We start from the raw sequence: 16,462 nt of genomic DNA on the forward strand, positions 1-16,462 counted from the left end.
TCTTCCAAACTTGTGGATAACCCAAAGTTAAGCAAACACAATAAAAAAACCCCACAAGTTGTGCTTTCTTTTGACAACTTCTACTTCAGGTTGTTAGAGACCACACATACTAGCAAGTACACCTGACTGAAATAACAAAGTGTTAACAAAAAGCAAGCAAGCAGCATTCTTCTAGGGAGAAGAATAAAGGCTTTTCTCTCCAAATAAAATAAAGAGATCAGCCAATAACATAAAACGACAAGAGTTGCTGGAAGAACTGAGGAGAACAATAGCTCAGTAGCTCTTTGGTAGCCAAGCTTCATTTCAGAAGCCTGGCAGCGCTCCATGCCTTACTCCAGTCCTCACTGGGAGGGGGGCCCAGCTCACCACAGCCCCCCAGGACAACCCACCAGCACTGGGCTAGAAAACACATCTCCTCCAGCTCCCAAAATCTAGGCACCTCCTGAAGGGATGTGACAGCACAGTTACTGTCAGCAGAGGTTTGCAAGGCTGCCCTGACGCCTCATTGCCACGTGAGCCAGGTTGCCTGGAGGGACAAAGAAAGGGACCAGTCAGAGCTGCCCTTCTGCAGCCTCCGTCCTGGTGACAGACAGACTGTCCTCAGGCAAGCAGGTACTTTGTAAAGCTGCTCATCACCTCCCCTGGGCCAGATAGCGACTGCAGGATCCCACCGATGATGAGGCGCAGGAGATACCCATCTCTTTCACACCAAATGGGGCAGAAAAGCCCCTTGAGACCCTCCTCCAGATGCAACAAGAGGTGACAACCAAGGGCCCAGAGCATGGGCAGGGCTGAGCACGGGCAGGGCTGAGCACAGGCAAACACAAGAGCTCAGGGGCAGGGGGGACCCACCTGGGTGATGGGGATACACCGCACTCGAGAGGGGCTTGAGGGGGAAACACCAGAGCCCCGGGGGCAGGTGGGATTTAGAGGAGCCGGAGGCAGATTCAGGCCCTGAAGGGCGGGCGGGCGTGAGGAGGAGGAAGCGCACGGGCCTGCCCTTGCCAGGGGAGGACACGCTGCTGCTGCTGCTGCTGCGGGGTAGGGCCGCGGTGGGGAGCGGCGCAGGGCCGGGACCAACCTCAGCCCGAGGAGGGAGAATGACAAGCGGAGGAGAAGGAGGTACCGCGGCCCAGAGAGCCGGGCCGGGGCCGTACCTGCGCCGTGACCGACTGCGAGCCCCGTGCCGGACCCGCCGGAGGCTCCACACCGCGCCGCCGCCACCGGGGGGTGCCGGAAGTGGCAGTAGGGCCGGCGGCAGGGCGGGCCCCCGCCCGGCCCCCCGGCGTTGAGGAACGGGCAGTCGATGCCGCGGAAGTAGCCGGTGGATCTCAGCATCCCGCCGGCTGCGGGGCGGGGCCGGGGATGGAGGAGGAGCGGGCGGCGGCGACACGCTCCCGCCTCACAACGCCGGTACCGGCCCCGCCGCCATCTTGGAACTGCCGGGCCCGGCGGCGAGGCCCCCGCGACGCCGCTGCCCGCACAGGGCTGCCCGCAGCGCGCCTGAGCGCGGCGAGGGGCGGGACGCGGGGCGGGGCGAGGGGGATAATGGCGGCCGGGGGGGGGCGCTCGCGTTGTGGCGAGCGCGGAGCGTGCGGGGTCCGGTTCCCCCACGATATCCTGGTGTGTGAGCGGGAGGGACACCACGGGGAGGAGGAATTGGCGGCATGGCCGCACGCAGAGAGCTGTGGTCAACGGCTCCATGTCCCAGTGACGAGGGGAGTCCCTCAGGGGTCGGTGCTGGGAGCGATCCTGCGCAACGGCTCTGTCAGCGACATGGGCAGCGGGATTGATGCGCCCTCAGCAAGTTTGCCAATGACACCAAGCTGTGTGGTTCGGTTGATGCGCTGGAGGGAAGGGATGGGATCCAGAGGGATCACCTCACGCTTGTGAGGTGTGCTGATGCCAACCTCATGAAGTTCAAACAAGCCAAGTGTAAGGTCTACATGTGGATCGAGGCAATCCCAAGCACAGCTACAGGTTGGGTGGAGAAGAGATTCAGAGCAGCCTGAGGAGAAGGACTTGGGGGTGTTGGTTGATGAGAAACTGAACATGAGCCGGCTTCAGTGTGCACTCGCAGCCCAGAAACCAACCATATCCTCAAAAGAAGTGTGACCACAGGTCGAAGGAGGTGATCCTGCCCCTCTGCTCTGCTCTGGTGAGACCCCACCTGCAGCACTGTGTGCAGTGCTGGTGTCCTCAGCATCAGAAGGACATGGAGCTGTTGGAGCAAGTCCAGAGGAGGCCACGAGGATGCTCAGGGGCTGGAGCACCTCCCGTGTGAAGACGGGCTGAGAACATTGGGGCTGTTCAGCCTGGAGAAGAGAAGCTAGTATCTGAGGGGGGCCTACAAGGATGCTGGAGAGGGGCTCTTCATCAGGGACTGTAGCGATAGGACAAGGGGTGATGGGTTCAAACTGAAACAGGGGAAGTTCAGGTTAGATATAAGGAAGAAGCTCTTCCCTGTGAGGGTGCTGAGGTGCTGGCACAGGGTGCCCAGAGAAGCTGTGGCTGCCCCATCCCTGGCAGTGTTCAAGGCCAGGTTGGACACAGGGGCTTGGAGCAACCTGCTCTAGTGGAAGGTGTCCCTGCCTGTGGCAGGGAGTTGGAACTGGATGAGCTTTAAGGTCCTTTCCAACCCAAACCATTCTATGATTCCTCAGGCAATCATCACACCCATATTTACCACTGGGGAAACTGAGGCACATGGTAACAGCAATTTGTTGTGCAGCTGGCTGAGGGGGGGGTATCAGGCAGGCGAGAGTGCTGGGAACCACCCGGCACTGCCTCTACCTTGAGTTTCCTTCAGCAGGGTGGGGGAGGACAGCAAGTGGCCCATGGGAGAAATCCCATGAAGTGGAGCCAAAAGCTCCAGTCCAGAGGGAAGGAGTCATCCAGGAAAGCCTCATCACTTGTGAAAGCAGAGATGGGAGATAGGGCAGAAAGCTCTGGCGCAGCACAGGGAGCCAGCGAGATGATGTAGAGAAAGGCACAGAAGGAGTTGTCCTGTGGCCCGAGGGAGGCCGAGGGAAGGATTACAAAAGTCACGGTTCATGGCGAGCTTAAAAAAAAGAAGATAAACCCCTTTATTTTCAAACAGGGCACCACAACAGCGCGATGCTGCTGCCCATCGCCCCCAGCAGAGAGAGTCCAGGAGCTGAGGGCATCAGGAGAGGAACTCACCGCAGCACCCAGTTAAAATGCAGGGCAGGGTGAGCAGGACACCGATGCCCGGCACTGTCAGGTTTGGGACAAGCAGCTGCTGGCCCTGGGACACTGGAGGAATGGCTAAAAACCTTCTCAAAAGCAGGAACCGCAGGAGATGAGCAGCTCCTCTAGCGGGAGCGTGCAGCCGACACAAGGTGCTTTAGTAGCTACCTGGGGAGGGCTTGCACTGAGCATCCCTACGCACGCTCCTGCCTCCCACAAGGGCTGGAAAAGCAAGAAGCTGTTCCTTCTCCCCCAAAAAAGAAAGCACTTTTATTTCTGTGATGTAGGTAAATCTATTTTGCATAACTTCAGCTGTAGGGAGAGGACTCTGCACTCAGCTGAATAATAGCCTTTCTTTTCCTTATAGCTCTCACCCTGTGTTCACTCAACTCCCAAGCTGGCAAAATAAACCAAAATAATATAAAATAATATAAACCATTCATTTCTGTCCAGACCTGGAGGACCCCACATGGAAAAACTGCCTGAAATGGGTTCAGGCTTTCGCTTCCCCACGTGGGAAGGGCAGCTCAGTTAACTGGGATGCGCACCCAGCTCCTAGTTAGCAGCACTGGAAATGGTCCTGAGGGTCCCTGCACACAGCAGGTGGGGGTCCTCTGAGAACAGGGTCCCCCAAATTCACCCATCTGGGTGGATCTGAGCCATGACTGATGCTCTGCTCCCCAGCATGGCTCACATCTGACAGCCAAATGCCCCAGTTTAAGGAGACAGGAGAGATTTGAGGAGGGGAACAACCTCGGGCAGGGTTGTCACAGCACCTCTAAGTCCCCACGTGGGACAAAGGGCAGCACAGAGGGATGTGTGCCAGCATCCCTAAGGATGTGAGCACCCCTCAGGAGCGAGGCCTGTGCTGGTGGGTGCCCCTGGGGAGAGCCAGGCAGAGGGATGTCACCACATCAGGGCTGCACCCACCATCACCACAGCCCGTTCCGCTGCTGTGACTGTGATGGGCCTCCCCCAGCACACGGGGGCTGAACAGAGGATGCAGCCCAGAAACACGGCTCCAGACCTGCCACAGGGGATGCTCCCGGCTTCTTCCTCAGGGCAGGAGGATGGATCCAGCCTTGGGGCAACCAGGGCTCGGGGGTGGCCCCCAAAACCTTATCCCCACCCTCCCAGCCCAGGCCCAGCCACAGGCAAAGTGGGTCCCTGCCTCCCCCCGCGATCTCCATCCTGTGATAAAGCTGGGGCCGGGTGAATTGGGTTGAGGTTTTTGGGCTGAAAAGAGCCAAAAAAGAGGAAACCAGCTGGAGATGCTCATGTGGCGGGAGCCTTCCTCCTTGCAGACGTTTGCCTCTTGCTTGTTGTTTTATATCACTCTATAAAGGGACCTCCCAGGGCAAGTTTCTGCTCCCCTCAGTGGGGGTGTCAGATTTTATCTGCATCCATGTGGGAATTTTCCCACTGTGCTCCTCAGAGCTGCTCAGGTGTCCTCACACCAGGTTGTCTCTTCACAGGGATAGGCCTGTCCCAGTGCTCCTGGTATCCCATCCTGGTACCATCCTTATGTATCCTGCCGTGGTCCCTATCCCGCACGGGGGTCCCTCCTGGCCCCACTGCAGCATCCTGCTCCCTCCCCAGCCCCTCCATGGCCAGGGGTGCTCTGTGACACCCCACTTGCCCATCCACATCCCTGGGCAATGGCGTGGTTGCTTCATCCCACACTGCCCAGTCCCAACCCACTGGGTATCATCCAGCCTGGGAAGGATGCCCCAGCCGCCCAAGGGGATGCTTTGTGCACCCAAAGGAGATGCTCTGCCCCTCCAAGGGGATGCTCCAGCCCCCCATGGGGATGCTTTGCCCCTCCAAGGGGGTGCTCCAGCCCTCCATGGGGATGCTTTGCCCCTCCAAGGGGATGCTCCAGCCCTCCATGGGGATGCTCTGCCCCTCCAAGGGGGTGCTCCAGCCCCCCATGGGGATGCTTTGCCCCTCCAAGGGGATGCTTCAGCCCCCCAGGGTGCTCCAGCCCCACTAGGACTCATCCTCAGGCCCCATGTGCGTGGTCCCTCATGTCCTGTCCAGGCGTGGTCGCCGCAGGGCTGTGGCACCCGTGGGCCTCCCTTCACCGTCCCAGCCTCCAGGCATCGCTCAGGCATAGGATGACAAAGGGAAGCTCACAGGGGCAGGGGCCGGCCCCGCTCTCCTCCCGCCGAGCGCTCCTGCAGAGGAGAGACAGAGGAGAGGAGGGAAGGGACTGGGGGAGCTGGGGGGTCCCCGGCCAGCCCCCCATCTGCAGCCCATGGAGCTCCCCGGCAGCCCCGACGCTGCTTCTCCTGTCCTGGCGATGGTTTGGGACATGTGGGGTGCGAGTGAGACCCACAGGGGCAGCGCTGGCTTCCCCAGGGGGGTGCACATGGAAACCCCCGCTATGGGGGTGAGGAGTGCAGCGTGGGGGTGCACACGCGTGCATGCACATCCACACGTGTGTGTGTGTGTGTGTGCACACGTGTGGATGTGAATGCGTGTGCAAGCCTGCGTGTGTGTGCTTGGGTGTCCATGTGCAGGTGGGAATGGTGTGTGCACGTCTGCAGGCACACGCGTCTGTGCATGCACACGTATGTGCACACATGTATGTGCACAGCACAAGCTGGATGGGTCCATCCCACCATTACCCACCTGCAGAAGCCAGGCCCAAGCTCCACCCCCAGCACAGGGACCTCTGGGGACCGCTGGGCACCCACCACTGCTGTCCCCCACCAGCCACAGCGCAGGGTGGTGGGTGCCCCCCGAGCTCCCCCCCTCCCCACGACACGACTCCACGCTCGCCGCCTCTCACCAGGGAAGCGCCGGGATGTTCCAGCGCCTGGGCTGCTCCAGGAGCAGGGACAGACCCCCCAGAGCTGCCCCCGGTGTCCCCCCACCAGCCCTAGGTCACTGCTTCACTCACCTGCTGCCAGCGCATCCTCTGCTCTCCCTGTCCTTCCTTGTCCCCTTCCCTCCACCTTAGCCAGTGCCGTGCAGAGTCCCTCACCCTGGCATCATCCCTCCTCCAGCACCTTCCCTTCTCCCCAGCCTGACCACCGATGGGATCCTTCCCCTCTGCCCTTTTATATCATGTTTATTCATATGACGAGCACGTGAAAAACCAGAGCAGAGCTCGGAAAAAAGCTCCTTAAGATGCTTTAATGCAGTTTTCTGGGTCCCATGACTGAGCTCGGCCTGTGAATGGGGTCTCATGACTGTGGCACGCAGGCCCCGGCCATCAAAAGCCCCATTTATGCCCCAAAGAGACTTAAACCCCTCTTGGGCAGTCACCTGGTGAGCCCCACGTCCCCATGTTCGGCCTGGCTGCACGGGCATCGCTCCTCTGCCGAAGGCACACGGCGGTGGGATCCCATCCTTCCCACCATGGGATTCCTGAGATGTCCAGGATGTTGTCCCCTTATCCACAGCCATTACACACATGCACATGCATGCACACGTATGTGCACACATGGACCGCCCCCAGCCCAGCCATGTCCCTGCGACTGCAGCGATGGGAGCAGGAGCTGCCCGTGCTGGCGCCTGCCCTGTCTCTGCTCTGGCTGCTGGAGGCACTTTGGGGGCACTTTGAGGCTTTTCTGCCTTTCCCAGTCCCCCCCCAGGCACCAAACCCCAGCCAGGGCCAGCCCCAGCCCCTTTCCTTCCCTGTCCCCTCCTGGTGCTCCCAAGCCATGGCACCAGCGGTGGGGACACAACTGCCATCCTGGTGGCTCATGGCCCAGTTTGGCCGCACTGGTGGGGCTGCTGCACCCAGGGCCCCCAGAGCAGCTCTGGCTCTGGCAGCTTTTTGGAGACCCTGCACCTCATGTACAGATTAGTGCTTCTCCCTCCTCGCTCCAGCTGCTCGTGCCCGGGTGAGGACAGAGTCTGAGCCCCCTCGGTCAGGAGCAGGGAAGCATCCAGACCCTAAAAGCTCCAATCCCTAAGGATGATGGATCACAGCCCCAGCTCCCCGCCATTGAGGGGGCAGCCAGCTCACTGGGATCCCATATACCTGAGCTGGGTCTAAATTTGGGGCATCAGGCTGAGCATTTCTGTCTTTTTGCCTTTGTTCATAAACTGAGACGCCGTAAACACAACCTCAAACCACCGCGACATCTCCTGAACCCAACCACCAGCTCTGAGCCGTCCCACTGGCAAGGCAGAGCCGCTCCTTGACAGGAAACAGGCAGCAGTAAGAGGATAAAAATACTCATGGTGCAAACAACACGTCTCTGTGCAGGGATTAGGGTGCCGGGGGCTGCTCCAGCCCTGCTGATCGGGGAGCCGGGCTGGGTGACCGTGGTGGTTTTGGCTTCCAGCACACGTGTGAGCTGAAGGCTCTAAAACCACCCAGCAGCTGCGTGGGGTGAGCTGGGGAAGTGAGGGGAGGGCTGGGGGGATGCTCAGGGAGAAGCCAGACATCCCATCCCAGCTCCTGACCCTAAAGCCCCTGGAAAAGGGGGGAGACCACCAAAAGCCCCAACATCCAAATCCTCCTGCAGAGCCCCAGCACCAAGGGAGGGCCCCCTCTCCTTCACTGGAGCACCCTGCCCTGGTCCCAAGGGGAGGGGAAGGTTGTGGGGGTCCCGTGCTCCCTGCCTCACCCCCCCCCGGCTCCCAGTCCCAAGCAATGGGTGCATTTGAGTGCTCTGAGCCCCACCACAAGGCCCCTGACCCCCTGAGAGCTGGCTAAGGAGATTACCACTCCTCACATGAGCCACCAGCCCCACGGCCTTGCACCGGGGAGGGGACACAGGGGTGACAGGGACAGGGAAGGGGGAACCGGTGCTTGGGAGCCCCACAAGGGTCCCTGTGGGTGCAGGAAGGGGCAGAGTGATGCTTTGCTGCTTGGGTTGGGGCAAGCGACGTCCTGGGAGCAGGAAAACACCTGGACACTCGGAACAGCTCTTCTGGGGGTGATTTCAGAGCAGGCGCTGACCCCAAACCCCAGCACTCTGCCCTGCTGTGGGGCAAAACCCACAGGCACAGTGGGATGCACCCCGCATGCACCAGGAATCACAACGGAGTGGAGCTGGGCACAGAGCAGGTCAAAACCAAGATTTGAAGGATGCTCCCTACAGCTCAGGAGCATCCTTCATCCCTTGCACCAGCGGCCCTGGTACACCAGCAGGCCATAGGGATGTCCCCATGCCACAGCTCCCCAGGACGCTGAGGCCAGCCGCCACCTCTGCTCCCATGGGATCCCTTAATCAAACAGAACAGGAGCTCATGGGGGAATGGGCCCCCATCATCCCCACAGCCTGAGTGAAAGAGACAAGGGGGAAGACAATGGGCTCCATCCCCACCTGTGGCACCTCGGCGCTGGCAACTCAGCAAAGGCATCGGCCTGCAGGAAAGCCAGAGCCCGAGGGGCTGGGGCCCAGGGAAGCCAGCCCAGGAATACCCAGGGAAAGGGCACACACGTGTAAAACGTTCAACCTCTGCTCTTTATTCAGTGCCTGGTGCCCTCGCCCCGTTTCCCGAGGGTACAGAGGAGGTTTTCCAGGGGTGACCTGAACACGGGGAGCACTCTGAGAAGGCAGAGCAGAGCCAGGCTGGAGGGGGTGTGGGACAGGGGCAGCACCTCCTCTGTGTGTCCCCAAACTCCCCTTGGGGACACAGCTCTGCCCCGGCCACGGGGTGAACACCAGGCACCCCAGTGCCACCACTGGGAAAGCTCCGTCCAGAGCAGGAACTGCCATGTCCTCCATCCCACCCTGCAGCGATGCCGGGGAGGAGGCTGGACCCCCCGCCCCTCTCCAACTCGCCTTATTGCTATAGTCAGAGCAGCAGCGCAGCCAGGAGGAATTCAGGAGTTCGCTGGTTTAGGAGAGGGGACGAGGACATGTCCAAAGCCAAGGATACGCCACCTGATGGGCTCTCATCTTTCTGAGGAAGGGGGAAGGAGGGAGCTGCCGTCTCTTGCCGGCCCGGCCAGTGGTGCCACCAGGAGGGAGGAGAGTTGTGCTCGTGTCCAAGAGGGAACGCACCATCCGCTCCAGCGCCTCCTGCCCTCTCCTGAGCCTGGAGCTGAGGCTGTACAAACTCACTGCACCTCTAGCAGCAGGGACTGGGGAGGGACAGTGAGAGACCTGAAGACCCGGGGCAGACCCCCCCTGCCCCATGGCTAGTTGCGTTGGCTGGCCAGCTCCTGGGAGATGAATTTCCGAAGGCGCTCGAGGTACTGGCTGTAGAGTTCAATGTCATTGTGCCCGGCCCCGTCCACCCACAGCGGCTCCACAGCCTTGGGGCAGCGTTCAAAGAGTGCCAGGCCGTGAGAGAAGTCGATGACTTCATCCTCCGTGCCATGGATGATGAGGACGGGAGAGGTGATTTTGGAGATCTTCTCAATGCTGCCAAGAAGGTGGGTGGGGAAGAGATGAGATGAGAGAGGGGGGTAAGTACAGGGATCAAGGCATTCCCATTTCTCCTTCCCCCCCCAAAACACATCCCCTTGGGGAGAGGGACCAGGAAATGCTCTTTGATCCCAGAAGAGCACTGGGACATGGAGCTTCTGCCAAGGAGGAGCTCCGGGAGAAGATCTCCCCCAGCGTGAAAGACGAGGACCAGACAGCAGTGACAAGAGCCCCATGGGACCTGCTGCAGGACAACGCTGAGATCAGCCGTGCCAGGCTCTGAGTGGAAGCTGTTCCCAGCACAGTCCCAAAGGCCACGTGAGGCCACTGGGATGCAGAGCGTGGGCTGGGGGCTCCCAGCCACAGCTTCCGGCTCAGGGCCTGTCCCTTGGGCCAGGCTGCAAGGGAGAGGTGAAGCAGGAGCTCATCCCGCTTCAGCGCTGCCTTTCCCTGCCACTGCCCTGACATCTGCAGAGGAGGAAAAGCCCAAGGAATTACCCTTGCGGGAGAGAGGGACCCCTGGGACTTGTGATACTTGACAAGGGGCCCAAAGCTGGCAGGCAAAGATGGGACAGGATGGCCAGGAGGTGATATCACCAGGGGAAGTGGGTGCACTCAGGCTGTGGCATGGTGACCCCGGGAAGGGTTATGATGCTCCAGAGGGGACCGAACACAAAGCAAGAGGATGCCAATGGGCACATTCAAGCCTGTCACGGGGAACAGGTCCATGGTTTTCACCATAACCCCTCTTCATGGCCAGCGCTGGTGTCCAGGACAGAGCTGGTCTGGGCACTGCCCCTGCAGAGCTGACCCCTGTCCCTTCTCCTCAGGTCACTCACTTGGGGAAGGCATCGAACCAGTAGGTCTTCTTGGTCTCGGGGAAGGCGACTCTCATGCCAGAGGTGAGGGGTGAATGCAGCACGATGGCGGCGCACTCGTAGCGGGACGCCAGATCCACTGTGGGCACCGTGCCGATGCTCTGGCCGTATAAAATGATGTTCTCCGGGCTGATCCCATACCTGGGAGAGGAGGGGCCAGGTCAGCACCCAAGCACCAGAATCACATCACTGGGAGACACAGCCCAGGGTGTCATCCTGCTCTGGTCACGGCACACTGCAAAGCTTCCTGGGGTGGGGGAATGGGGCTCTGTCCCCTCTGCCTTACCCCAGCCCCTCACAGCTGGACACAAAGTAGCTGCCCTGCACCCCCAGCAGGACCAAGAAGCAGCCAGGGCTGAGCTGCCAGATGAATTCTGGGGGGTGTCAAGGCCACTCTTGCCTATAGCAGTGTTATGGGTAGGTTTGTGGACCCCAGCTGCAATGGGCAGCCCCCATTGCCTGGGCCACACTGTGAGCCAGGCTCGGTTACTGGCAGGAAGAGGAGGCAGAATCCGGCTCAGGGCTGCACCTTGAGCCTGGTTGGGGAGCCAGGGCTGAGCACAGCCAGGGGAGAGCCTGGGCACAGCCAGATGGGGAGCACAGCTTGTGCCAGCCCCCACCCAGCAGCATCCCTGCCCCTGTGGCTTCCCCTGCAGCTGCTTTCCGGCCACCCCTTCACGTGACGAGCGGCCTGGGTTCCCTTTCTGGGAGATTTCCTGTTTTCCAGGCACTGGAGCACAGGGTTTTCCTGGCAGCAGCGGGAATGTCGTCCCTTCCCCTGCCCCGCTCACCGCGTCCGCAGTGCCTGCCACGCGGCGTCGATGTCGGAGTAGAGGTTCCTCTCCGAGGGCTTGCCCGTGCTCACGCCGTAGCCCGAGTAGTCATAGGAGAAGATGTTGCAGTTGATGCGGGTGCCCAGCCCGATGTAGAAGCTGCTCATCTGCCCCAGGTCCACAGCATTGCCGTGAGAGAAGAGCACCGTGTACCTGCAGCGCAGGGAGAGACGGGCAGGGAGGGTTAGTGATGGACTCTGCCTGGTCCCACCAGCAGCTCAAGGACAGATGTGCCAGCACATCTGCTTCAGAGACTGAAACCCAAACCCCAGGACACCCCTGACACCTCTCTGGCCACCACAGAAGGTTCTCGCAACACCCCCAATCCAACTACTGATACTCCCCACCCTCCTCACCACCCGGAGCCCAGCAGGAACAGGCAGCCTGAAGGCAGGATGATTCTGTTCAAGATTTGGAGTCTATTTTTGGTAAAAAGCTCGGGATTTGGGGCCGTTTGCCCAATGGGGATTTGAAGTAAGAATTCTGACAGTGATTTTTTTTTCCTCTCCTGAGCCTGGCAAGACACCAGCCGCTGGGAGAGAAGTGAATTGTGGGAGTGACAAGGCACAAGAAATATCCACCATAAGAGGAAAAACAATGTTAATCCTAAAAATTACAACTAATAGTGTATTGATGGAAGCTTGGCTCTCTTCTGCAAGTCTTCAGGGACCTGCCGAACCCCCACAGCTGGTCAGAGAGGTCCATGTCCCAGCCTGGATGCCCCAGCAGGAAAGTGGTGACAGGACAATGAGAGACCCGATGCCCCTGGGGGGTTTAGGAGGCTGAATCCCCCCCAGCCCTGCAACCTGTGCTGGGAGCGGGGCCAGCGCTGAGCCTCGCCATGGGCAGGTGGGTGCGGAAGCAGAGCAAACCCAGCACCAGACTCCTCTCTCCAGGGACCTGTGACATGGGCAGGGGGACAGCGGATGTCCCCACCAGGCAGCCTGCAGATGCCTCCTGTAACACAGGTCTCCAAGCCCCATAAGAGCCACCCCCCTCGCCCCAAGCCCCCCCAGTGCGTTCGAAGCCCTTGGCAAGCTGAGGGCAGATCTGGGCTGCGTTGACCCACACAGAGGTCACTGAAGATGCTATTCCTTGGAGGGTACGTTGCTCCTGGGAGGATACTGGTGCCTGGGCTCAGCTGGGTGCTGCAGGCTTGGGGACTGGGCCTCCCTCTGCACCTGAACCCCCAAACTGTGCCACCAGCTTGGGGAGCAGCTGCCAAGTCCCCTCCTGTCCCCACACAAACCCCTCGTGCCTAGCCACCAGCAGATGGAAGGAGGTCTCCATCCCACATCCCTCTCCAGCTTCCCAGTTTACGGACTCAGGGGTGAGGTACAGATGCTCAGTTCACAACTGGAGTGTTGTAAGAATAAGAACACAAGAAGGATGTGCAGCAGCTGCAGCAACTCCAGAGGAGGCCCCGGAGCTGCTGCGAGGGCTGGAGCAGCTCTGCTCTGGAGCCAGGCTGAGAGAGCTGGGCTGGGGCAGCCTGGAGAAGAGAAGGCTCCTGAAGGGGAGACCTTAGAGCAGCTCCAGTGCCTAAAGGGGCTCCAGGAAACCTGGAGAGGGGCTTTGGACAAGGGCCTGTAGGGACAGGCCAAGGGGAATGGCTTTAACCTGCCAGAGGGGAGATTGACATGAGCTCTGAGGCAGAAGCTCTTCCCTGTGAGGGTGCTGAGGCGCTGGCACAGGGTGCCCAGAGAAGCTGTGGCTGCCCCATCCCTGGCAGTGTTCAAGGCCAGGTTGGACACAGGGGCTTGGAGCAACCTGCTCCAGTGGAAGGTGTCCCCGTCCGTGGCAGGGGTTGGAACTGGATGAGCTTTAAGGTCCCTTCCAACCCAAACCAGGCTGGGATTATGTCACTGACATGACATCAGGGTGGAATCTGTGAGACAGCCCAGGGAACCCCAACATCCCTCCAGCCTCTGGCTTTGCCTCTGCTCTCTGTTTAACCCCATTCCCAGCTGCAGCCACAAGCTAGACCGGTCCTGGGAGCTGAGCTGGCCCAGGATGCCTTCAAACCCCTGTGGCAGGGCCATCTCCTTCAGCGAGGTGCTGGGTCAGGCCAGGGCAAGGAGGCGGCACCCAGCTGAAGTTGAGGAGTGGCAGGATGGCACCATGCCCGCCAGCACTTCACCAGCCGGGGTCAAACCCCAGCACCAGCACCGGGCTGGCACGTCCACGGGCAACTCACCTGGCTCCTGGCACGCAGCGCACATACATGCAGCCGACACGGTTCCCTCGGCTGCTTTTGGTGACGAACACCTCGATGTTGTCCAGCTCCCGCTGGGAATACTGGAAATCCGCCCGGTCCTTCAAGTGCAGCTTCCAGCGGCCCGCGGCGCCGCCCCGCAGGGAGCCGGTGCTGGTGCTGCCCACGGGCTCGGGCTCGGGCACCACAGCGTAGGTGGGCTCCGGCGGCAGGAAGGCCAGCTTGGCGGCGATGCGGCTGGGGCAGGGCGGGCAGCAGAACAGGCAGCAGAGTTGGCTGATCGACAGCCCGTTCATTTCGGCGGCGAGGCCAAAGGCAGCTGCACCCGGAGCGACGGAGGATCCAAATCGGATAGAAGCCGGCAACAACGATGGCCCGGGGAGGCCCGTCCTCAGCTGGCCCTGGGCTCAGCTGCCGCCAGCAGTCCCCCCACAGCGCTGGTCGGGGCTGCGGCAGCCGCCATCCCTGTGTCCATGGGCAGCAGCGGTGGCCTGCGGGCAGGTCGGGCACAGTGAGGGCTCTGCAACGGGCACCCCCCGACCCGCGGATGGGGACAAACACACAGCTCCCCAGCACACCCATGTGCCAGTGAACACATGCAGCGCACCCTCCCCGAGCTGAGGGGCCCCCCTCCAACACACACACACACACACACACACACACAGCCGCTGCTCACAGCCCCCACGCTCGCACTGAACCCACGCACCCCCCAAAACAAGCCGCCTTCAACACCTCCGAGCCCACACAGCTCCACGCTGAGGGGGAGAGGACAGCGGGAGCACATCACACACACACACACATGCTCCACGACAGCCATGCAGTTGGTGGTACAAAGGACACAGTCCCTCCAGGACCCCCCGGATGCCAGCACAGGCGTGTGGCAGGAGCACCGAGCTCCAGAAGGAAAAGGGGAGAAGGGAGAAAAGGAGGAAAAAAAAAAAAAAAAAGCAACTATTTTCTGCAAGTTTGGGCACAGGCTTGAGCTGAGGAATGTCAAACCAGCCCACACCCCGAGGAATTCGCTCCATCTGCTTCCCAAGGGCTAGGAAAGGGGAGGAAAGGGTGGAGGGGGGAGGCCTCCTGCCCAGCCATGAGGGGAAGGCATGTGGCATGGAAATATCATAGAATCCCAGATTCTATGGTTTGGGTTGGAAGGGACCTTAAAGCTCATCCAGCTCCAACCCCTGCCATGGGCAGGGACACCTTCCACTAGAGCAGGTTGCTCCAAGCCCCTGTGTCCAACCTGGCCTTGAACACTGCCAGGGATGGGGCATACTCAGAAGGGATGCCCCATGCCCCGGTCCAGCTGCAATCCCTGCACTTCAGAGGCTGGGGCTGAATCTGGATCCCCCTCGTGCTGGTGACCATCCACAGCGGTGCCGGGGCTGGAGTCACACCTGGACATCGCACAGCAGCCCTATTCCTCCCCATGCTTGGCACCCCACGTGCCAGTGGGACCTTGGGCACCCACAGCGGATGGGGGTGTCCAGTGGCTGCAGACCTGCACAGGCACGTTGGGGTGTGCGGCCACACAGGCAGCGGCAGGTAGTGTGTGCCACGCTCACACCGGGCTGGGGACACGCAGCCCTGCCTGCCCCACTGCCCTCGCCCCATGGCGCCAGCTCCACACCCCACGCCCACCCTGGCCCCACACCGGGTGAGGCTGGATCCTCGCTACAGACATGCACTGAGCCCCCCCCAACACACACAGAGCCAGAACGGGGGATCCACATGGCACCCACTAACCTGAGTGGGGGACACACACACACTGACCCTGTGGGACCCCCAAACACACACTGACCCTGTGGGACCCTGAAACACATACTGACCAGTGAGCGCACCCCCCTCCCCTCCCCACTGACAGGCCTGACCCCATACACACTGGCCTCTTACCCTACACTGGCTGTTGGGGGAGGTCCCACAAACACAATGACCTACATGGGCGCCCCCCCTCCGCACTGGCCCATGTAGGACCCTCCCCACTGCCCGGTGGGCTCCCCCCATTGACCAACATGGGCCTCCCCCCTCCACTTACAGGCCTGGCACCCCCCACCCTCCCCTCACTGCCTGGTGTGACCCCACATTGGGCGGGGGGGGGGGGGGGGTCCCACGCAGACACTGACCGGTGTGAGGCCCCCCGCCCCCACTGACCCATGTGGGACCCCCCCATAGTGCCCGGCGTGGGCCTCCCCCCTCTCCGACAGGCCTGACACCCCCATTCCCACCACTGACCGCTGCGGGGCTGTGGGGACACCCCCCCCAGCACGCCCTGACCGGTGGAACCCCCTCCACGGCCGCTGTGGGCCCCATATACCCCCCCAGGTCGAGATCCCCCCCGTCTCCCGGACGGGTGTGGGCCCCCCCGCCCATGCACCCCCTCCCCGCGCCCCGCCGCCCGTACCTGGCCATGCTCCGCCGCGGCCCGCCCGGGCCCCGCGCTCGGGGCTGCCGAAGGGACGCGCGGCCGCTGCGGACCTCCGAGGCGGGGGCGGCGCTACACAGCGGCCCGCCGGCCCCGCCTCTCTTCTCCCGGAACTGACGCCATTCCCCCTCTCCCCCCCTCCCCGTCGTTGCCGGGGCTACGGCGGCGGGAGCGGAGCGGGGCCGGAGCCCTCCCGCGCCCCGGCCGGTGCCGGCGCAGCCCCCAGGGCGGGCGCGGGGCGGCGGTGCTGGTTCGGGCCCAGGCCTGGGAGCCTGCTGGAAGCTCAGGTCATAGGCCCGAGCCCCCGTCACCGCCCTCCCCCAGGGCCACCAGCACTGCGGGTCCCGCTCCAGCCCCGCCAACGCGGGCGGACACAGCAGCGACCAACGGGGACCCATGGAGGATTTGGCCCTCCAGGGCCCAGGGGAGCTGGGCAGAGCCCCAGCACACAGCCTGGGTACCGGCAGCCAGGGCACTGCTGCCCTTGCCAGCACCGGGCACAGTTAGTTACTGTCACAGCCCAAAACCCACCATGTGCTGCGCTGCACCCCCAGAGCGTGAGCAGC

The 16,462-nt window shown here is 61.7% G+C and overlaps 2 protein-coding genes across 3 annotated transcripts in view; both read right to left on the bottom strand.

The window, feature by feature from the left end:
- REXO1 (RNA exonuclease 1 homolog) overlaps positions 1-1,499 on the bottom strand; it is a 42,390-nt gene extending 40,891 nt beyond the window's left edge. For both annotated transcript variants that reach the window (XM_030509503.1, XM_030509498.1), the window contains exon 1: positions 1,158-1,499. In XM_030509503.1, coding sequence (XP_030365363.1) covers positions 1,158-1,338 — 181 coding nt within the window. In that variant the 5' untranslated portion in view covers positions 1,339-1,499. The remainder of the gene's footprint in view (positions 1-1,157) is intronic.
- Positions 1,500-8,618: 7,119 nt separating this feature from the next.
- ABHD17A (abhydrolase domain containing 17A, depalmitoylase) lies at positions 8,619-16,005 on the bottom strand. The gene is made up of 5 exons (XM_030509504.1): positions 15,876-16,005; positions 13,457-13,965; positions 11,218-11,412; positions 10,388-10,567; positions 8,619-9,545 (listed from the first exon to the last, which is right to left on the bottom strand). Exons 2-5 carry the CDS (start codon positions 13,768-13,770, stop codon positions 9,320-9,322), a joined length of 915 nt encoding a protein of 304 aa, XP_030365364.1. The 5' UTR covers positions 13,771-13,965; positions 15,876-16,005; the 3' UTR covers positions 8,619-9,319.
- Positions 16,006-16,462: the final 457 nt, after the last annotated feature.

The sequence above is a fragment of the Strigops habroptila genome, chromosome 20 (genome assembly GCF_004027225.2).
Source record: "Strigops habroptila isolate Jane chromosome 20, bStrHab1.2.pri, whole genome shotgun sequence".
In the NCBI taxonomy this organism is placed as follows: domain Eukaryota; kingdom Metazoa; phylum Chordata; class Aves; order Psittaciformes; family Psittacidae; genus Strigops; species Strigops habroptila.